This window comes from Salvelinus alpinus, chromosome 5, assembly GCF_045679555.1.
Source record: "Salvelinus alpinus chromosome 5, SLU_Salpinus.1, whole genome shotgun sequence".
Lineage (NCBI taxonomy): Eukaryota > Metazoa > Chordata > Actinopteri > Salmoniformes > Salmonidae > Salvelinus > Salvelinus alpinus.
This window is the reverse complement of record NC_092090.1, coordinates 38880161-38903291: the sequence shown is the minus strand read 5'-3', so window position 1 is coordinate 38903291 and position 23131 is coordinate 38880161. Positions and strand designations below refer to the sequence as shown.

Sequence of the window (23131 nt, the reverse complement as noted above, 5' to 3'; positions counted from 1 at the left end):
GTGATGTCATTCGGAAACACAATGTCAACCTTCACTGCTATATTGACGACACAAAATGGCCTAACCTGGAAGCCTCTATTTTAGACATATGGAAGTAGATGGTGGCAAATGCTTTACTTTTAAACTCGGACAGGAAATATGCTAGTTCTAGCTCCCAAGAAACAAAGAGATCTGCTGTCATATATGACAATGAATATCGATGAACATCAAAGTGTTCCCCCTACCCCTCGATTTTTTATCATTTTGAAAGAAAAGCCGTTTGTGATTCGGCTCTTTTAAGTGTAATGAGCCAAATTAACCGGTTCATCGAAAAGACTCGGAACCACTAACGTGCTGCTGCGTTTTTATGACGCAATTTAACCGCGACTCATTTATACTGAAATGAATTGTAAACGACAGCGAGATGATAGCGAGAAAGGAAAGAAGAGAAAGAAACGTGAAGAGAGAGAGCAGAACTTTCTGCACTACTCGAGGACGAAGATGTGAAGAGGGGAGTGAAGGAAGCATGGTCGCAGCGAGCGCAGTACTCTCATGGTCAGCTACTTGCTACTAGCTACATGTGTTTACACCAAGCACATGCTTTGGCTAGTCTTGTTACATAGATGGTTATTTGATCGATACGTTATTAGTCACCCTACATATCAATATTGTCAGTCAAGTGCAAAGCTTTAGTCACAACTTTGCTTTCATGACCACTGATCTGAAAACACCAAAAGATGTGGGTCAAACTACCTCAACCATTATCACTTTTTATTAAGTACATTTTTTTATTAGTATTTTCTAAGGGATACGCATGGTATACATCATCCAACGAAATGCTTACTTGCAGGTTCCTTCTAGACAATGCAACAAAAACACAAAGATACGATTACGAACTTAAAGTAAATGACACCGTAGTATATCACTTTTTAAGCTTAAGTATAATACAGGAAGGCACAATTTATAGCTAATATTTTCACGTGTATTGGGGAGGGGGGCAGTGTATAAGCTGAGCAGTATAATAAGTCTGGTAGCAGCAGTTGTGATGTGTGTGTGTAGCATTCGGAAAGTATTCTGACCCCTAGACTTTTTCCACATTTTGTTACGTTACAGCCTTATTCCAAAATTGATGGGGGGAAAACGATTTAATCAATCTACACACAATACCCCATAATGACAAACCAAAAACAGAATTTTATAAATTTTTGCTAATGTATTAAAAATAATAAACTGAAATATCACATCTACATAAGTATTCATACTTGTTACTCAGTACTTTGTTGAAGCAACTTTGGCAGCGACTACAGCCTTGAGTCTTCTTGAATATGACACTACAAGCTTGGCACACCTCTATTTGGGGAGTTTCTCCCATTCTTTTCTGCAGATCCTCTCAAGCTCTCAGGTTGGATGGAAAGCGTTGCTGCACAGCTATTTTCAGGTCTCTCCAGAGATGTTTGATCGGGTTCAAGTCCAGACTGGCTGGGCCACTCAAGGACATTCAGAGACTTGTCCCAAAGCCACTGCTGCGTTGTGCTTAGGGCCGCTGTCCTGTTCGAAGTCTGAGGTCCTGAGCGCTCTGGAGCAGGTTTTCATCAAGGATCTCTGTACTTAGCTCCATTCATCTTTCCCTCAATCCTGACTAGTCTCCCAGTCACATCCCCACAGTAAGATGCTGCCACCATCATGCTTCACCGTAGGAATTGTACCAGGTTTCCTCCAGATGTGACCCTTGGCATTCAGGCCAAATTGTTAAATCTTGGTTTCATCAGACCAGAGAATCTTGTTTCTCATGGTCAGAGTCCTTAAGGTACAGAGGAACCATCAGGTTCTTGGTCACCTCCCTGACCAAGGCCCTTCTCTCCCGATTGCTCAGTTTGGCTGGGTGGCCAGCTTTAGTAATAGTCTTGGTGGTTCCAAGCTTCTTCCATTTTAGAATGATGGAGGCAACTGTGTTCTTGGGGACCTTCAATGCAGCAGACTTTTTTTGGTACCCTTCCTCAGATCTGTACCATGACACAATCCTGTATCAGTGCTCTACGGACAATTCCTTCAACCTCAGGACTTGTTTTTTGCTTTGACATGTACTGTCAACTGTGGGACCTTATATAGACCGGTGTGTGCCTTTCCAAATCATGTCCAATCAATTGAATTTATCACAGGTGGACTCCAACCAAGTTGTAGAAACATCTCAAGGATGATCAATGGAAACAAGATGCACTTGAACTCAATTTCGAGTTTCATAGTAAAGGGTCTGAATAGTTATGTAAATAAGGCATTTCTGTTTATTTTTTATAAATTAGCAAACATTTCTAAAAGCCTGTTTTCGCTTAAAAAAATATCAATTTTAGAATAAGGCTGTAACGTAACCAAATGTGGGAAAAGTCAAGGGTTCTGAATACTGTATATGTGTATGTCTGTGTGGGTCTGTGCATGAGTGAGCGCATGTGTGCTACGATGCGGAGAATAAGAACAGTTCAAGTGTTCAGCAGTCAGATGGCTTGTAGATACAAACAAGCTCAGTGACCGTTTCTATCAGACCTCATGCTCCGATACCTTCTCCTTGTAGCTGGGGTGTGTGGGGTCCTTTATGATGCTGCGTGCATTCCTCAGACACCCTTTCGGGTATATGTCCTGGATGGGTGGAAGCACAGTCCCAGTGATGTACTGGTCCATCTTCACCACCCGCTGGAGGGTCTTGCATTAGTGCACGGAGCAATTCTCATACTAGGCCGTGATGCAACTGGTCAGGACGCTCTTGATGGTGCAGCGTTAGTATTTGGAGAGGACCTTGCCACATTTCTTCAGCCTCCTAAGGAAGTAGAGACGCTGTTGCACCCTCTTGACAAGAGTGGTGGTGTTGTTGATCCATGACAAGTCCACAATGCCAATTCACAATGCCCTATAGGCTGACTCGTCATTGTTTGTTATCAGGCCTGCAACCGTGGTGTCGTCAGTAAACTTGATGGAGTTGGTGTCGTGCAAAGCCACGCAGTCCTGGGTGAACAGGGATTGCAGCAGAGGACCGAGGGCACACCCCTGTGGGGCCCCTGTATTGCGGGTCAGTGTGGAAGAGGTGTTGTTGCCAATCCTCACAGCCTGTGGTCTGCCCGTCAGGAGGTCCAGGATCCAGTTGCAAAGGGTGGTGTCCAGACCCAGGGCTCTGAGTTTGGTGTTGAGCTTTGAGGGAACAATAGTGTTGAATGCTGAACTGTAATCAATGAACAGCATTCTCACATAGGTGTTCCTCTTGTCCAGATGTGTTACGGCCGTGTGCATAGCGATGGAAATGGATTTGGATCTGTTGTAGCGGTAGGCAAATTGGAGTGGGTCCAGTCTGCCTGGCATGCTGGCCTTGGTGTGGGCCATGACCAGCCTCTCAAAGCACTTCATGATGACCGATGTGAGTGCGACGAGGCGATAGTCATTTGGACATGTAATTTGGGCCACTGGGACGATGGTGGTCTCCTTAAAGCAGGTGGGGACTACAGCCTGGGTCAGGTTGAAGATGTCTGAGATGCCAGCTGGTCATAATTAGTGTTAAAACTTTTTTTTATATTGGTAGACCAGTCGTTGAGTGTTCCTCTTGTGTTCCTCTTAAGGGGGCCTGGAGCTGGACTGCCACCCTTTCCCTCACTGCATCATCAGGAACTTCATCCAGAGTGACAGCTTTACAGAGAACCTACAGAGGGAGCTTCTAGACCTCAACTTCCATAAGAAGTCCAACGACCTGTACAAATTTAATCAGGTGAAAAAGAAAAACTGATAGGAATACAGTTTTGAAACAGGTTGCTTCTTGTTCATAATGTTTCTTTACTCTGCCTTTTGGAGTTATGCCATTGGGAGTTATGATACTCATTGACAATTTCTCTTACAGTCAGACGACCTGAAAAAGAGAAAAGAGCCTCACATCACAGGCTTGAGGTAATTTGTATGTGTGTGTGTGAGAGCAATTTAGGGAGGTAGAGAGAACATGTTTGCTTTGTGTGTGTAGCAGACGGGGATCTGTAACTCATTCCTCAGCCTGAAATGTCTCCACTTGCACATGCCTCCACAAGTGTCTCCATTTGGACGACTGAGTAAGCCGCTTCAGGATGGCGGTCACATGTGTTTGCGAGGCAGATGTCTTGAGTTCAAGCCTCGGTATGCACTGAATCAGGGGAAAGCGGTACTCACTAAGCAATCAGCGTGATGTTCTTTACATGTGCATGCTCTCAGTTTGGCTGTTTTTGAGCTTTGTGTGTGTTTTCAGGGCAGGACTATTTGGGCTGTTTCGATCCTGGCTAGGGGAAGTGTTGGGGGTAGAACTGGAGCCCACAGTGGATATTTCCTGTGCCAAGTACCAATACACTGGTGAGTCACATGTTTTTACCTCTACTCTTCAAAAAAACAATGAGCAAGCCTTAATATTAGCATGCTCCTTCTAGAAAAGAGCAGAAGCACTGAGCTATCCCCCCAAGATATCCTGTTCTACCTACTGCATAGTTAGTCTATATGGACATGCATATTTCTGGAATTAATTATGAAATATACATTATCTGTCTTTATCAATGCCCTCTCTATCGGTAGATGTTCTGTTGTGTCATGATGATGAGTTGGAGGGGAGGCGTGTTGCCTTCATCCTCTACCTTGTCCCTCCATGGGAGAGCAGCGATGGAGGAACACTGGATCTCTTCAGCACAGATGGTAAGTATTGGTGTGTGTGTGTGTGTATTGGCGTGAGTGAAAAAATTTGTGTTTTAACTTATAATCTACTTTGTGCATAGATCACTTCCAGCCCCATAGTGTGGTGAAGTCTCTGGTGCCCAGCTGGAACACTCTGGTTGTCTTCGAGGTTTCACCCATTTCCTTCCACCAGGTAGTTCTTCCTATACCACCGGATAACAACCACACATTTCACACCTCTCACCTGTCCAGGTAGCAGTAGTGCAATCTACGGATTGCTGTCTCTGTGTGTTTGTCCAGGTTGCAGAGGTGTTGTCAGAGGATAAGTGTCGTCTCTCTCTGAGTGGCTGGTTTCACGGGCCGTCTTTGGAGCGACCCCCTCGTCACACCGAGCCCCCCTTCCCAAGGAGCCCCCACCTTCCCAGAGATGTAAGTGTGTGTGTGTTCTGAAACAGTGAACTCACAGCCATAGAGCAAGGATGTGGTCACAAGGATGTGTGTGTGTGCGCATTTTACCTGAGTGTGTATTTTGTGTGTCTGTTCACAGGAGACACTGCTGCTAGAGTGGCTGAATCCACTGCATCTGGATGTTGACTACCAGTCACAGGTTCAGCAAGAGTTCGAGGACAGCTCTGAGATCCAGCTCAAGAATTTCCTCAAAGTAACAAAATTACTCTACCTCTTCATTTCTCCATCTCTCTCCTGCTGCCTCTCTCCTGGTTGACAGTGTCTCTCTCTACAGGAGGAGAAGTTTAAGGAGGTGAGTGAAGCACTGCGATCGACTGACGTCCAGTGGACCAAGCAAGGTCCTCCCAACAGGAGGTGAGCCTGTCGAGTAATTTGTTTGTGTGAGTGAGAGAGAGAGAGATCCCGAACGTGTTATGATGGCTGTAAATGTATATGATGTGTGTAAATATTTTTGTGTATGTCTGTTGTGCAGATGTTATGAAGTGGCTTCGTTAAAGTCCTTCCCCCAGTGTGTGAGTGCATGCTGGGAGCTGTTGTGCTCGGAGGCGTTCTTCCTGCTTCTGTCCAACTTCACTGGCCTGAGACTGCACTACCTCAGCCCTAGTGACGAAGACAAGGAGGAAGAGAATGACCAAGAAGATGAGGAAGAGAGAGAAGCCACAGGGTCATCTGGGTACACACCATCAGCTAATAAGAATAACAAAGGTGTGTTGCTTGTTTGTGTATGTACACTACCGGTCAAAAGTTTTCAATGGTTTTTCTTTATTTTTTACTATTTTCTACATTGTAGAATAATAGTGAAGACGTCAAAACTATGAAATAACACATGGAATCATGTAGTAACCAAAAAAGTGTTAAACAAATCAAAATATATTTTATATTTGAGATTCTTCAAATAGCCACCCTTTGCCTTGATGACAGCTTTGCACACTCTTGGCATTCTGCCAACCAGCTTCACCTGGAATGCTTTTCCAACAGTCTTGAAGGAGTTCCCACATAGGCTGAGCACTTGTTGGCTGCTTTTCCTTCACTCTGCGGTCCCACTTATCCCAAACCATCTCAATTGGGTTGAAGTCGGTGGATTGTGGAGGCCACGTCATCTGATGCAGCACTCCATCACTCCTTCTTGGTAAAATAGCCCTTACACAGCCTGGAGGTGTGTTGGGTCATTGTCCTGTTGAAAAAAAAATGATAGTCCTACTAAGCCCAAACCAGATGGGATGGTGTATCGCTGTGGTAGCCATGCTGGTTAAGTGAGCCTTGAATTCTATATAAATCACAGACAGTGTCACCAGCAAAGCACCCCCACACCATAACACCTCCTCCTCCATGCTTCACGGTGGGAACCACACATGCGGAGGTCATACGTTCACCTACTCTGCGTCTCACAAAAACACGGCAGTTGGAACCAAAAATATCAAATTTGGACTCCAGATTAATGTACAAATTTCCACCGGTCTAATGTCCATTGCTCGTGTTTCTTGGCCCAAGCAAGTCTCTTCTTCTTATTGGTGTCCTTTAATAGTGGTTTCTTTGCAGCAATTTGACCATGGAGGCCTGATTCACACAGTCTCCTCTGAACAGTTGATGTTGAGATGTGTCTGTTACTTGAACTCTGTGAAGCATTTATTTGGGCTGCAATTTCTGAGGCTGGTAACTCTAATATTCTTATCCTCTGCAGCAGAGGTAACTCTGGGCCTTCCATTCCTGTGGCAGTCCTCATGAGAGCCAGTTTCATCATAGCGCTTGATGGTTTTTGCGACTGCACTTGAAGAAACGTTCAAAGTTCTTGAAATTTTCCGTATGGACTGACCTTCATGTCTTAAAGTAATGATGGACTGTCGTTTCTCTTTGCTTATTTGAGCTGTTCTTGGCATAATATGGACTTCGTATTTTACCAAATAGGACTATCTTCTGTATACCCCCCTACCTTGTCACAACACAACTGATTGGCTCGAACATATTAAGAAGGAAAGAAATTCCACAAAGTAACTTTTAAGAAGGCACACCTGTTAATTGAAATGCATTCCAGGTGATTACCCCATGAAACTGGTTGAGAGAATACCAAGAGTGTACAAAGCTGTCATCAAGACAAAGGGTGGCTATTTGAAGAATCTCAGATATAAAATATATTTAGATTTGTTTAACACTTTTTTGGTTACCACACGATTCCATATGTGTTATTTCAGAGTTTTGATGTCTTCACTATTGTTCTACAATGTAGAAAATAGTACAAATAAAGAAAAACCATTGAATGAGTAGGTGTTCTAAAACTTTTGACCGGTAGTGTATGTGTGGGTTCGTGTGTGTGTGTTGACCCCTGTGTGTATCCTCAGATATGTGTGTTTGTGAGCCTTGACCTTTCTGTACTTCCTCAGGACTGAATATGCCTTTGTAAGTATGTGTTGACCCCTCTGTGTGTATTCTCAAGAGCTGAGCACTCCGGTGTGTGTTGGAGAACTGCGTCGCTGGGCTCACGGGGACTACACACTACTGCACGATGGAGACGCGTCGAGAGCGGAGTACGCCCTTGACCTACTGCTGCCCCTGAGCTGTCCTGGTCAGTCACACACAAGCTTAATCACACTCACACGCTTTATCACACTCACGCGCTTAATCAGACACTCATGCCTAATCACACAGACACACAATGTAGGTTAGAATCATAGTTTGGGAACTATTTTAAAAATTGTAAGTGTGAATGTTATCATACACAATATCAAATCCAAAGTGTGATAACTATCTTTTTATTTTTCAGACTGGCAGACCGAGTTTGGGGGCTTCACCTCTTATGTTGCTAATGAAGAGGATGAGGAGGTGAGTGATGTCACTGTTCAAATGGCAACTGATCAACTTGTTTCCTGTGATTGTCATGGTTGTCATTTCTCATCGGTGTCCTCCTGTCCGCAGCTCCTGATAGTGTATCCAGAGGAGAACTCCCTGGCTCTTGTCTACAGGGACAAAGAGACTCTCAAATTTGTCAAACATATCAATCACAGAAGCTCCACCCTACCTATTGGTGATTATTGTAGGAGAGCAGTTTATGACTTCTCCTTTGTGTATTATGAATGAGTTTTTGTGTGTATGTGTTGAGGTGTATGTGTTTGTAATATAACATCACTGTGAGGGGTGGTCAGTCTACTCTAAAGCCTCATGATGTCATGTGTTCTTCATTAAAGTGAACAGACAGGGATACCCTGTTACCATAGTTACCTGGTTTTGGTCGGCAGACACAGAGTAACCATTTTTTTTTTTTATGTCTACAGTGACAGCACTTGGTAGTATTTTGTGTTCATTATCGTGTGCCGTTGTTGTGGCCCTATATGGCTGAGTTGGTAGGTCATGGCGTTAGCAACGCCAGGGTTGTGGGTTTGTTTCCCGAGGCTACCCAGAAGTGAAATATATGCACACATGACTGCAAGTCGCGTTGGATAAAAGCATCTGCTAAATGGAATATAATAATAATATTATTATATATTGCTAGTTTATTTGTGTGTCTGTAGTATGTGTTCAAACTATCTTACAGTATTCATGCTGTCACTGTAAATATGAATCTGTCTGCAAGGAAAGTAAACTACAGAGCAGTGATTGAACATTAGAGAACCAAATCCACACACACTTGCACAACCACCACTCCGATGTTAAATTCTTCACTTGGATATCAAACTGAATAACAAATTAGTAATAACAGCTAGATGTTGGACAGACCTATGATTTCACTCATCTTTTTAAATGTATTTTTATTGACCCATACCCTCTTCTTACAGCATTTGTTGTTATATTTACGTATGACTCATATTTTACATACATGGCACTTTTTTTACACAGTAGTTACATAGCAAAATGTAGTTATTTAAATACATTGCATAGTACTTAAACACATCGGTATACATTATTTCGTTTTTAGTCACCTTAGTGAAAATATTGAAACAATGGTTGCAGTCTGACTGTTACATTTCGATAAAGAATGGAGCTACATACTGTAAATATAGATTGTTACACCAGATATTGTGATTTAACCAGATGCTTTTGGTATCCATTACTGGGAGTTACCGGTTGGGTACTGTTTGGTGTAGCTTAGATAATTTTCGAGCAACTTTAACTTGGTGACACTATCTTCGTTCTCGATTCGGACAAACGTATCTTCTAAAATGTCTGTGTCCAATTGCAAGTGGTGCGAAAATGCTCCATTATTAAAATAAATGTTTTGCTACATTAAGTAATCTAACGATGTATACGTCGCCGTCTTGTCTATTTCAAATATTGACATGACAACTAGGAAACTGGGAAATTTTCTACGAATTGCCAAATCGGAAATATATGAGTTTCCTAATTCCAACTAGCATGTGAAAGCGGCATAATCTCTCTTGGACAGATGAAACGGCGAGAAACTGTCAAGGCTCACATAGAATGTTGTTATTACTAGCAGCGGTAGTTCCTGATTTTGGGTTTTCATCATTGATTATTTGGACGAATCAAGATTGGGCGACGGCGGTGCTTGAACTGGTGCGGTTATTTTCAAGCCCGCGTGGACGATAAACGGTTTTCACTGGATTCCACAACCACAAAGTAAAAATTGTCTATATCATGAAAATTATTGGAAATAATTTGTTCCTTCCTTTGCACAAAGGTAATCACAATTGTTAATGGAACACCCCCAGCAGTGAAATAGAGAGAATGTGTTTGTGATGATTACAATCTTGCTGCTGTGATCAAAGAGGATACTTGGGGATGAACAGTTGTCTAACATGTTTAATGTGTGTGGGTGTTTGACAGTAACACAGCACTACAGATATATTTCATCACTAGGGTTTATTAATCGATAGTGATATTTTAGCTTTGCACACTGTGAAGCGCTGGCATATCAGATTCTGAGAGAAGAAGAGAGGGCTCAAGTCTGTCTTGACTTCACCTGTCCGAATTTTCTTGGAAGGGGCTCTCTGATTAATAGTGAGGCCATTTCCTGTCATGCCTAGATAAGACCGACAGTTTACTTTCAGACCTTATGTGGGTCTTGCTCACATCATTTTAGTTTTTTATGTGAATCCTTTCTATTCTGTTTATAGGCTCCATCTGGCCTGTTTTTGTCCCCAAGCAGTTGCCATAGTTTCAGTCTGTAACATAGGTATTTCCTTTGAAAGTGAACATGTATTTCTTTGTTAATAAATGTGGCCTACCTTCTCTGAAATAATCACTTGTCTGACAATGTGGATGTGCACGTAAGGAACCCCCCATACATTCAAATGGCTCAGTGATTACTTCGAGGAAGGAATATACATGTTAACAACATTTAAACCAGGCAAATGAATAACATCACCCATGGCCCTGGTTCCAAAAACATAAAATAACAGTACCTATATCTATATAGGCCTAAACAAAATAACCTGTTTCTTATTTGGTATGTTGCTTCTCTGTCAATTCATTTTGCCTTTAGTGTCATGTTCAGTGGGTACATGCAATTATATAATTTCAACATTGTCGTTGGCTACACAGTTGGAGGCAAATGGCTACAGCAGTAAAGGATAAGTTCCGACAAATATTTCCTTCCAGTCAAGCAACAAAAACAGTCAACTACTTCCTTCCTGTAACGATACGTGATTCTAACCAATAGGGAAGCGGCATGTTCTTTCTCACCAATCACAGTGCCTCAGGTTTCCCTGTAACCAATTGCCTGTCGGGAAATTATTACTGTATCTGTGTGTTTTCCTGTGGTCAGGTCGTGTTGCCGTCCTTACAACGTTTTTTTCTTTTAAGGTAAGTTAACAATACAATTATGATTTTACTTTAAACCCAAAACGAAATTATAGTCTATACAACAGTTAATGCCACAAATGACAGTAAACAAATGCATAACAGTACATCAATCATGAAAGAAAATGTAGTCAAGTTGCCATGATTCCTTTCTATTGTTGATTAGGCTACTGTTTTGTAACAACTTCAATGTATGATTAAAACTTCACCACTAGTTCTTTTTATTATTGAAGGTCAATAGGCGGTGTTTGGTGCAGCTTAATTTACTATAAAGTAGGTCTACTTTTCTAATTTCCTAAAAGTCTGAACCGCACTGTGTCCAACGTGGTCTCAGAGCATTTCGTATTATTCTGTACGTTAACGCTAGACATTTCATTAATTTAGTATGACATGTTACATTTCGTATGGGAAGTATTCATTTGTGGATGTCCATCATCCATTTCGTATGATATGTTACAAATTACTATTAATATGACATATTACAAATTTAAATTTGTACCATATTGTAATGAAACAGGCAGGGCGCAGGTCTCAAACCCTCGACCTTCTAGCCCGAAGTCCAGCGCGCTATTGACTGTGCCACAAAAGCATGCTCAAGCAGCAGAGTCGATATCCACGCTTATAAACTCAGGGTCGTTACAATATGTTACAAATTGTGATTGGTACAATATGTTCTGAATTTCCAAAACCCTCGACCTTCTAGCCCGAAGTCCAGCGCGCTATTGACTGTGCCACAAAAGCATGCTCAAGCAGCAGAGTCGATATCCACGCTTATAAACTCAGGGTCGTTACAATATGTTACAAATTGTGATTGGTACAATATGTTCTGAATTTCCAAAACATATATGTTACACAATAGATTAAGTGTTTAACATTAGCTAGCTCTAGGTGTTAAGGTTGAAAGTTAGGTTAAGGGGTTAGGGAAGAGTTATGTTAGGGGAAGGGTTCGCTAAAAGTGTTAAGTTTAGGGGAAGTTACTAATTAGCTAAAATGCTAAAGTAGTCCGTGACGAGATTCGAACACATTCACATTATATTCCCACCCATCCACCCCGACCAACCACCCTCCTTAATTTTTTCTTGGTTGAGGTTATTCATAGTGCAAGTAAGTGCATAAATGAAAAGGGAAAACAAAACACAAAAGTTTCGGCCTAAGCCATTCTCAGTGTAAATATACCTTTAATTTATTTGGGAACCATGATGTTCTAATAAACGTCTTTATTTTGCATTCAAGCCTCCGTTTTGGATTTATTCCTTTTTTCGACAGTGTGCGGGTCTCCATCTCTTTCACTATACCAAACGTAACATATCATATTGATTTGTGTGACCTAGATTTACATTTACTATGTTACGTCTAGTCTACGAGACCAGTCTGCTGTGTCATATTCTTGCCTCATAGCAGGAGAGAATGTAGTGAAATTCCTGTCATCATGTACATGTGACTCACGGGACTCGAGTTTTCACAGAACTGCATACCACACAGTGCTACCTGTCTTGTAGACTCAGTAGTCTAAACCAATGATTTATATAAACCCTGGATTGCTGATGCTATGTATTGGCCAATGAAAGACTTTGAAGCCATATTGGCACTCTCCAGAAAAGCAGTAGTTCCATAGTTATGAATAGAATTCTTCAGTATTTCATTTAAATCTTTCAAGGACAAAATTTCATGTATTTAAGTGTTTTGTTGCAGTGGGGACAGTGACATATTATACACCTAAAATTATACTTTAAGGAAAATGTTTTTAAATATTTTCATTTTTTATTTGTATGCTTAGCTCACATAATATGATTCAAAAGTATGCATTAAGGTGTCTGTAATAGAATTAACGTGGCAAAAACAAATAAATGCGTTATAAAATATTCCAAAATATTTGTATCTTCAAAACAGCGCCCCCCTGTCAGGCATCTAGTGTATATTTAAATCATTAGTCTAACCCGTCATAGAGCTTACCAGTTTGTAATAATAAACACCAAAAATAAGGTCTGAGGTAACACAGGCTTAAGAGAACTTATATATTTTGTTCTATATACTTATATGTACATATTGTCATTCACCCCTTTGGATTTGTGTGTATTAGGTAGTTGTTGGGGAATTGTTAGATACCTTGTTAAATTTGGGTATTAGGTAGTTGTTGGGAATAGTTAGATTACTTGTTAGATATTTCTGCACTGTTGGAACTACAAGCACACGCATTTTGCTACACTCGCATTAACATCTGATAACCATGTGTATGTGACCAATAAAATTAGATTTGATTTATTCGTCAGTTAACATGACCTTTATGAATGTATTTGTTTATAATGTACATGATTCAAAATTCACAAAAAGTGAGATTATCTCATAGAATAAAACGTATAAAATCTTCTAAGCCTGTGTTTACCACAGGCCTTATTTTCTGCGTTTATCTAAAAAATAATACTAAAACGAAATTTTCTCGTAAGCTTTGCCCAATGAATCATTACTATTGCTCTCTATAGACTACAATATAAGTATTCACTACAAAAAATGAAACCGACCATTTCGACTTGTTTGGCAGTCTGTACCTTGTAGACTGATTTCTCGTTTTCATCCTAATCAAAAGAAGGGCATTCGCTGAATTGACCCAATGTCCAGGGAATCCTTTGGTTGGCACTTGGCAGGATGATTTTAGTCTTTGACGCTGCAGTGGTAGATGTTAAATGTTGTATTAATAAACTCTTCATGATGACATAATCCTCATACACTCTATGGTATTCTAGGCTACATCTGGTGAATTAATCCAGCACACTTTCAGTTTTAGTAATGTATGACACTACCGGTCTATGAATATAATGATGGCTTAAGATTACATGTAGGCCAGGCGTCCACAATTACATTCAGCCGTGGACCGATTTTTTCTTGAGTGGATGGTCGGGGGGCCGGAACGTAGTTATAAATAAATTGTACACTGCAAATTGACAGCAAGAATCCCAAACATAGTATTTGACAAAAACAATAATTTCAAACCTTGATTACATTAAGAAACGATCACATACCGTGCCTCCAGAGAGTATTCACACCCCCTTGATTTATTCTACATTTTGTTGTATTACAGCATGAATTCAAAATGTATTAAATTTGGATTTTGTGTATTCAACCCCTTTTGTTATGGCAAGCCTTAATAAGTTTAAGAGTAAAAATGTGCATAACAAGTCACAGTAAGTTGCATGGACTCACTCTGTGTGCAATAATAATTTAACATGATTTTTGAATGACTACCTAATCTCTGTACCCCACACATATGGTGCCTTGGGAAAGTATTCAGACCCCTTGAATTTTTCCACATTTTGTTACGTTACAGCCTTATTCTAAAATTGATTAAATATTATACTTTTTTCAGCAATCTACACACAATACCCCATAATTTCAAACACTAATTCAACCACAAAGGCAGGGAGGTTTTCCAATGCCTCGCAAAGAAGGGCACCTATTGGTTGAGAGATAGGTCAAAATAAAAAATGCAGACATTGAATATCCCTTTGAACATGGTGAAGTTATTAATTACACTTTGGATTGTGTATCAATACACCCAGTCACAACAAAGATACAGGCGTCCTTCCTAACTCAGTTGCCGTAGAAGAAGGAAACCGTTCAGGGGATTTCACCATGAGGCCACAATGGTAACTTTCAAAGAGTTACACAGTTTAATGGCTGTTATAGGAGAAAACTGAGGATGGATCAACAACATTGTAGTTACGCCACAATATAAGCCTAAATAGCAGAGTGAAAAGAAGGATGCCTGTACAGAATAAAAAATATTCCAAAACATGCATACCAATCTTCATATTTTCAAGCATGGTGGTGGCTGCATCATATTATGGGTAAGGACTAGGGAGTTTTTTAGGATAAAAAGAAACAGAATGGAGCTAAGCAAAGGCAAAATCCTAGAGGAAAACCTGGTTCAGTCTGCTTTCCAACAGATACTGGGAGACGAATGTACCTTTCAGCAGGACAATAACCTAAAACACAAGGCCAAATATACACTGGAGTTGCTTACCAAGATGACATTGAATGTTCCTGAGTGGCCTAGTTACAGTTTTGACTTAAATCGGCTTGAAAATATATGGCAAGACTTGAAAATGTCTGTCTAGCAATGATCAACAACCAACTTGACAGACCTTGAAGAATAACAAAAATAATAACTCTTAGAGACTTACCCAGAAAGACTCACAGCTGTAATTGCTGCCAAAGGTGATTCTAATGTATTGACTCAAGGGTGTGAATACTTATGTAAATATGATATTTCTGTATTTCATTTTCAATAAATATACTAAAATGTCTTAAAAGATGTTTTCACTTTGTCATTATGGGGTATTGTGTGTAGATGGGTAAGAAAACATTTATTTTAATCATTTTTGAATTCAGGCTGTAACGAAACAAAATGTGAAATAAGTCAAGGGGTATGAATACTTTCTGAAGGCACTGTATGTGCCTCTATTTATGCGTGGGAATACTTGGGAACAGATTTCCTAAATGAAAATCACTTTGAGATTTCCTGGTGATTTTATAGTCTTTTATCTTCCCCAATAGAGTTACACAGTTTAAAAATATAAATATTTTTCTCAGAAAACTTGGGCCAAATAAAATCACCCACAGGCCAAATTCGAAACCCTGAATTGTAGGCTAAGATATAGACGCGTTAGTTAGATTTTTATATGTATTCCTTTGGGCTCCCGAGTGGCGCAGCGGTCTAAGGCACTGCATCACAGTGCTAGAGGCGTCACTACAGACCCTGGTTCGATTCCAGGCTGAATCACAACCACCTGTGATTGGGAGTCCCATAGGGTGGCACACAATTGGCCCAGCGTCGTCCGGGTTTAGGCTTGGCCGCGGTAGGCCATCATTGTAAATAATAATTTGTTCTTTAATGACTTACCTAGTTAAATAAAGGTTAAATCAAAAAAATATGAATAGTATAAAATGAGGATATGGGCATAATCCAGCTCAGATACTCTTTTCCCTTTATTTATCCCTCTCCCAGGTCTAGCACATCAAGCATTTACTTGACCCTAAACCAGACCCAAGTCACATTGAAAGAAGTCTAACCAGAGATAGGGGTTAGGTTGAGGTCAGGCATTTTACGAGGGTATGTTTGGCAGCATGAGTGAAGGATGCTTTGTTGCGAAATAGGAAGCTGATTCTAGATTTAATTTTGGATTGGAGATGCTTAAAGTGAGTCTGGAAGGAGAGTTTACAGTCTAACCAGACACCAGGTATTCGTAGTTGTCCACATATTCTAAGTCAGAACCGTCCAGAGTAGTGATGCTAGACGGGCGGGCGGGTGCGGGCAGCAATTGGTTGAAGAGCATGCATTTAGTTTTACTTGCATTTCAGAGCAGTTGGAGGCCACGGAAGGAGTGCTGTATGGCATTGAAGCTCGTCTGGAGGTTTGTTAACACGGTGTCCAATGAAGGGCCAGAAGTATACAGAATGGTGTCGTCTGCGTAGAGATGGATCAGAGAATCACCAGCAGCAAGAGCGACATCACTGATGTATACAGAGAAGAGAGTCGGCCCGAGAATTGAACCCTGTGGCACCCCCATAGAGACTGCCAGAGGTCCGGACAACAGGCCCTCCAATTTGACACACTGAACTCTATCTGAGAAGTAGTTGGTGAAACAGGCGAGACAGTCATTTGAGAAACCAAGGCTATTGAGTCTGCTGATAAGAATATGGTGATTGACAGAGTCGAAAGCCTTGGCCACGTCGATGAAGACGGCTGCACAGTATTATCTTTTATTGATGGCGGTTATGATATTGTTTAGGACCTTGAGCGTGTCTGAGGTTCACCCGTGACCAGCTCGGAAACCAGATTGCATAGCAGAGAAGGTACGGTGGGATTCAAAATGGTCTGTAATCTGTTTGTTAACTTGGCTTTCGAAGACTTTAGAAAGACAGGGTAGGATAGATATAGGTCTGTAACAGTTTGGGTCTAGAGTGTCTCCCCCTTTGTGGGGGGGATGACCGCGGCATTTTTCCAATCTTTGGGGATCTCAGACGATACGAAAGAGAGGTTGGACAGGCTAGTAATAGGGGTTGCTTCAATTGCGACGGATAATTTTAGAAAGAGAGTGTACAGATTGTCTAGCCCAGCTGATTTGTAGGGGTCCAGATTTTGCATCTCTTTCAGAACATCAGCTATCTGGATTTGGGTGAAGGAGAAGTGGGGGAGGCTTGGGCAAGTTGCTGTGGGGGGTGCTGAGCTGTTGACCGGGCTAGGGGAAGCCAGGTGGAAAGCATGGCCAGCCGTAGAAAAATGCTTATTGAAATTTTCGATTTTCGTAGATTTATCGGTGGTGACAGTATTTCCTAGCCTCAGTGCAGTGGGCAGCTGGGAGGAGGTGCTCTTTTTCTCCATGGACTTTACAGTGTCCCAGAACTTTTTGGAGTTTGTGCTACAGGATGCAAATTTATGTTTGAAAAAGCTAGCCTTTGCTTTCCTAACTGCCTGTTCCTAACTATACATATGTAACAGTATAACTTTAGTCCGTCCCCTCGCGCGAACCAGGGACCCTCTGCACACATCAACAACAGTCACCCACGAAGCATCGTTACCCATCGCTCCACAAAGGCCGCGGCCCTTGCAGAGCAAGGGGAACCACTACTTCAAGGTTTCAGAGCAAGTGACGTCACCGACTGAAAGGCTGCTAGCGCGCACCACCGCTACCTAGCTAGCCATTTCACATCGGTTACACATACAATACATGCTATAGTATACACACTATACATACTATACTATACGCACTATATATACTATACATGCTATACATACTATACATACTATACTATACACACTATACATATACTATACCTTACACACTTTACATACTATACTATACATACTATATATACTATACTATACACACTATATGATTTCAGTTTGTGAGTTTGTAATATGGGGATTGGCGTTATGTTTATTTTGACATTATAAAGAAAAACTTTTATAAACAATGGCAACACAGCCATGTTGATCTGAGGCTTGCGGTTGGAAAACCACATTAGTGTCCGACTTACGGCTGTTGCAGATGCACATCTCCCAACTTCACTCCTCGACTTTAGTCTACAGTTGTTTGCTTTAGCCTTACAACTGAAACGCGCCCCATATCTTCTGAACGTGACACAGTGCCTCCCTGTGAACTGAAGCTGAACTTTACTACAACATTATATTTCATCTTGTTTAAGATAAGCAATGATGAGGTGATAGAACTGTCTAAATGAAATGAAGAAGTCTTATAACCTATTCCATTCCACAGGTAAAAATGCTTGCCTCATGTCTGTTATTTCCATATAGGCTATGTAACTATTTAATCAGCTGTGTTTGCCTGGGATGGGGTGAAAGTGTGACACCACTCCAGCCCCCGAGGACTGGAGTTGCCCATCCCTGGCCTATGGGCTATGTAGTTTCTTATCTGTTATGTTTGGAGTTGTGTTGTGCTGTGCTGTTATGCGGACACTTGAATTTTTATTTACAGTTGCCCGGTCATAACTTTAAACTAACTTTAAATAGCAACTGCCCATAAGAATATATGAGTCAGAAACATTTACTCTACTGTCAAAATGAACTACAAATGTAAATAGGATAATTTTGGTCATAAAGTCAGTCTTGTCCAAAACTGAGTTTTGTGAGACTTGTGGTTGTGACTGCATCACAATGTAAATTAAGGTTGGGTTTGTTTCAATCCTGCCCACAGCTGGCAGGACACAAGTAAAAATCTATTCTGAGTGCACCTGCATGCGACCCGATCATAATGCCTGTGGTAAATTCAGTTTGACTTTGGATATGGCTCTGTAAATTACACAATGTACATGGGACAATATGTTAAAATTCCAATAGCTCCAAATTTCAATGACTTAAAAACCTCAAACCAACTATAAATTATAGAAATTCAAATACAAATGTTAAAAGCATTCCACGAGAATACTAAAAGGTCTTGTTTTAGATTTTAGGCATGAAAATATTCTCTCATTTACGTTGTGTCATTTATTTACTGTCCATAACTAGCCCCGGAGATAGGCTATCCAAAGTCAGGTCACACACCAGCCGGATCAAGCTAATTGGCAATATAATTTGGCTAATTCTTTCCACCTGTGAACATACACACGATACACCCACATCAAACCACACCCCAAAAGCAACTCACATTTGAATTCAGTCATGGCCGCTAGCATTTCTTATTGAACCAAATCTAAAACAAGGCCAAATCAGGAAGTGCAGTCGCCCTTCAAAACGAACTAATGACATGCTGCACCTTGCTACCTTTCAGATAGGAGGAGGACGACAGATGAGAATAGCAGGCCAGTGGAGCAATTAGAACAGCAGCAGCCAGTGGCAAATGGTAGGGAAGAGGATGATTTAGGTGACCTGGTCACAGGCCCAAAACAAGTTAAGCTACAACAGTATCCCCTTGACCGTTTTGGATTGCAAAACTAAAGAAACACACCAAACAAGACACAGAGACAGCAACAGAAAAGTAGATGGTGCAGAGAGACACCAGACAAGACACAGAGACAGCAACAGAAGAATAGGATATGATGAAGAGAGACACCAGAAGAACAGAACAGGCCATAACAGAAGAGGATAGACAAGGGAGATGGTAACAAACAAGACACAGACAGCAACAGACAAGAGACATAGAAAGTAACAGAAGAGGGCAGGTGGATTGAGCACACAGTAGACTGTATCACTTCAAGCTGCTCTAAAGAATCTAATTTGTTTTATTTATTTGCACAAATTATAAGAAGTGAAATACAGACAGTGAAAAAATAAAACATGGCTTACAAAGAATTTGCAGGTAAGGTGAAAAGTCCTGTGAAATTACTATTAAAATAATTGTTTACTTTAACACCTTTTACAACCAGGACAGGATAAGAGAGGAGGGTAGACAAAAGACAGCAACATAGAATACTAAGAGACAGCAACAGACGACACATAGAAAGTGATGGAGAGAGCTAGAGGAGGGGTGAGCACACAGTAGACTATCACTTAAAGCTTCCCTATGGATTCTAATGAATGCACTGTGTGTGTGTGTGTGTGTGTGTGTGTGTGTGTGTGTGTGTGTGTGTGTGTGTGTGTGTGTGTGTGTGTGTGTGTGTGTGTGTGTGTGTGTGTGTGTGTGTGAGAGTGAGAGAGAGAGAGAGAGAGAGAGAGAGAGATAGAAAGAAAAGGTGTTTGGGTACTGTGGGACTTTAGTCAGTTTTGTCTTAGTGGTTTTTGCAATACACTGTAGATGTATGTGTTCCAGAGTAGAGAGACCCTGTGGCAGGTGGGAAGGTGCAAGTTACCAGAAAAATATATATTCTCTCAATGTTCTAATCTCTCAATATTAATCTCAAAGTGCACCAAATTAATGCATTTAGCTGTTGAAATTCCTTAGATTTTTGCTGGGGGATAATGCCCCTGGACCCCCCTACTGGCTTTGGGCTAAGCCCCTAATGTCTTCAAATCCTAGAAACGCCCCTGGGTAGTAAAGGGACATTAAATAGTAAATTCATGTAATGACATATAGGGGATAAGATAAGAATAGTGGAGTGAGATAATATAACGTGAGGGGTTGCATTGTATTGTGACTGCATCTGGATCCTGACTCTTTTTAATACCAGGATGGATTTGATTGATGTGTCTTGGCCTTTGAACTCAGACTGTTGATTGCCTGAGTAATATATCTGTTCTATCTCTGCAGGAAGGAAGAGGCTTGAAGGGAACACAGAAGAAGCTTGTGACAGCTGAGGTCAGATGACGGGAATGCTCAAACAATGGACATAATGGATGAAAAGGTACTGTATGTTTAGTTGAGAGAGGCAGGAGAGAGGAGGTGTGATATGTATGAGAGGGAAAAGGGGAACGAGGCAGGGACAGAGACAGTTCCCATTAACTATTTATAGGACAACATGCATGTCTGTTTCTGTTAGTGCGCGTGCGTGCGATAATGTCAAGTGGGGAGTGTGTGTGTACTGTGTATGTAAGAATGTAGCTGTAAGTACAAGCTCCTGTGCTGTACAAAATTCAGCATAATGTCTGAATAGTAGCATACAGAGCAGAGACATTATGAACTTTAATCTTGTATGGGATGTTGTACCATATGATATGTTAGAAAATGGTGGCACTGAGTGTGGAGGTTGGCCCGTGGACAGGATGTGCGGTTCTCTTCCTGCGCTCCTGTCCCGCAGTGAACCTGCTCTCTCTCTACAAAGACCAGCAGGGCAAGTTCAGCGTCTTCAAAGTCCTCAAGCTGACACTCACAGGTGAGCCACATCAGGCCATCCGGTCTCCAGCTAGCGTAGGGAGCATGCTGAGCATTGGGTGAGGCAGATGTATTATTGATAGAAAGAAAGGCTTAGCTTGGTGGTCATGGGGAGTGAAAAAGGGCTGGTGTTGCAGTGTGACCTGCTTATCTACTGAGGGGATGAATATAGTTAAAAGCTTATGAAAGACTGCTGTCAGATAAACGCTGGGAGATCTTTTAGGAAGTCATAACACGGTTGAGCTCAGAGCTCTGCCTGGACCAGAGTAGTGGAGGGAGACAGTCAGGTTATATTTATTTTATGGTCACAGTGAAAAATGTTACAATTGTGCCAGTGATTCGCTATGGTTACCTCTAACCTTTGACCTTACCTGGCCTGTGTCCCAGACTCAGCTGGGGGGCTGGAGGGGTACGAGATCCTGAAGCTGCACGATGCAGATCCTCTGCTGGGTGTGGAGGTGAAGTTTGTGGATGTGGCGGCGTGCCGCAGGTTCCTGCAGAGCTATGGCTCCGGTGCCGTACAACAGTCCCTCTCCCAGCACGCCTGCCGCCTCCTCAACATCCCACAGGAGCTTGCCTTGGAAACCCAGCTCAAAGCCGGGACACACACTTTGGACTTTTGTCTGGACGACCTGGAGCTCTGTCTGCAGCACATCCACAAGTCACAGGTAATATACTATATACCGGTTATAATCAATATATAGTGGTGTTGTTACTGGTAATATATGATTAACAGATCACAAGCAATACTTCACCAATCTATACCTGACAGGTGCTCTGCTGTGCCTTATGACTCACTATGAGGTGTTCTAAAAGTTGATGTCACTTCCTGTCAGCCGGAGCGCCTACGGGATGATGAGATTGCTGAGCTGGACCAGCAGCTGCAGAGCCAGGCCTTGGGTCATATCCCCCAGCCACCCACCCTCACACAGGAAGAGCCCCCCGTGCCCAGCAACTGTTTCCTGTTCCAGAAGAGGGTGTTTGGTGAGTTGGCTCTGGCTTCCATGGCTGCTTCTTATCATCAGTGGGGGTTCAGCGGGGAGCTGTCCCCTGGGTCCTCTACATTCATACACTGGCATAGAAGAGTGTTTCTCACCTCTCGGTCAGTAGACCACCACTGGTCTATGGAAGGTTATTGACCTGTGCCTGAAATAGTTTGATGACACTTTTAGTCGGCTCAAGTGCTAGTTTTAATCTAAGTGGTCCTTTGAGGAAGAGGACCATTATAGCTTGCCCAATCTCTGGTATAGAGGACACTCATTATGGGTCATCTACTAAACCCGGGACGGCAGGGTAGCCTAGAGATAGGAGAGGAGGGCCAGTAGCTGGAAGATTGCTGTTGTATTTTACTTACTTACACCACGTCTTACATGCAGAAACATATATAGACTCTGGATACATGTCTCTAACAACCTCTCCCACTCTGTCTCCTGACCTATCAGAGGACCGCATGCTGGCGGCGGGGGACCTGCAGCGGTTCTCCAACGGCATTGGGCGGGACTGGAGGAAAGTGGGGCGGGCCTTGGGCAAGAACTGCCGTGCGCTGAAGGGGCCGGCCATAGACAACTTGGCCTACGAGTATGAGAGGGAGGGGCTGTACGAGCAGGCCTATCAGCTGCTGAGCCGCTTCATCCAGGCGGAGGGGAGGGCGGCACGACTGGGCCGGCTGGTCAGAGCACTGGAAGACAGCAAGCTCACCAGCCTGGCTGAGAACATTTTGGACATCCAGGCCCGGGAGTGACACTGTCTGTCACACTGTCTGGGGGTGTGTGTTGGTCTGTGTGTGTGCATCTGTGTCTGTGTGAAAGAGTGGTAACGTGTGGGTGGCATTGTTTGTGTGAGCGCAAACGTGTATGCACTAACTTACCTAGGTGCTACCATGTGTCAGTTCTGTGTGAGCTTCGTGTCTGTGAGCTTGATTGTATGTTTTTTTTATTTGAGTAAAAATGTCTTGTGTTACAAAACCAATAGTTCTCATAATTGCTATGTCACGTCATTGTTGTCTCTGG

General features: G+C 42.0%; 1 protein-coding gene and 1 pseudogene across 2 annotated transcripts; both read left to right on the top strand.

The window, feature by feature from the left end:
* The first annotated feature begins 282 nt into the window (after window positions 1–282).
* Window positions 283–10300, top strand: LOC139576090 (prolyl 3-hydroxylase OGFOD1-like; annotated as a pseudogene).
* Window positions 10301–10766: 466 nt separating this feature from the next.
* On the top strand, window positions 10767–23086 carry LOC139576092 (tumor necrosis factor receptor type 1-associated DEATH domain protein). Of its 2 annotated transcripts, none has more exons than XM_071401749.1 (6): window positions 10767–10863; window positions 20562–20655; window positions 20973–21123; window positions 21510–21790; window positions 21959–22106; window positions 22565–23086. In XM_071401749.1, the coding sequence occupies exons 2-6, from the start codon at window positions 20635–20637 to the stop codon at window positions 22861–22863; spliced, it is 900 nt and encodes a 299-aa protein (XP_071257850.1). In that variant the 5' UTR covers window positions 10767–10863; window positions 20562–20634; the 3' UTR covers window positions 22864–23086. The 2 variants fall into 2 exon arrangements, with proteins under 2 accessions (XP_071257850.1, XP_071257851.1); XM_071401750.1 differs by lacking the exon at window positions 10767–10863 and adding an exon at window positions 16692–16710.
* Window positions 23087–23131: the final 45 nt, after the last annotated feature.

Bases quoted from the DNA above. Each gene is read 5' to 3' on its own strand.
- LOC139576092 (XM_071401749.1), top strand. From the start codon at position 20,635: ATGGACATAATGGATGAAAAG. The intron at 21,791-21,958 runs GTAATATACTAT...ACTTCCTGTCAG, and splicing joins AGCACATCCACAAGTCACAG to CCGGAGCGCCTACGGGATGA. The intron at 22,107-22,564 runs GTGAGTTGGCTC...CTGACCTATCAG, and splicing joins GTTCCAGAAGAGGGTGTTTG to AGGACCGCATGCTGGCGGCG.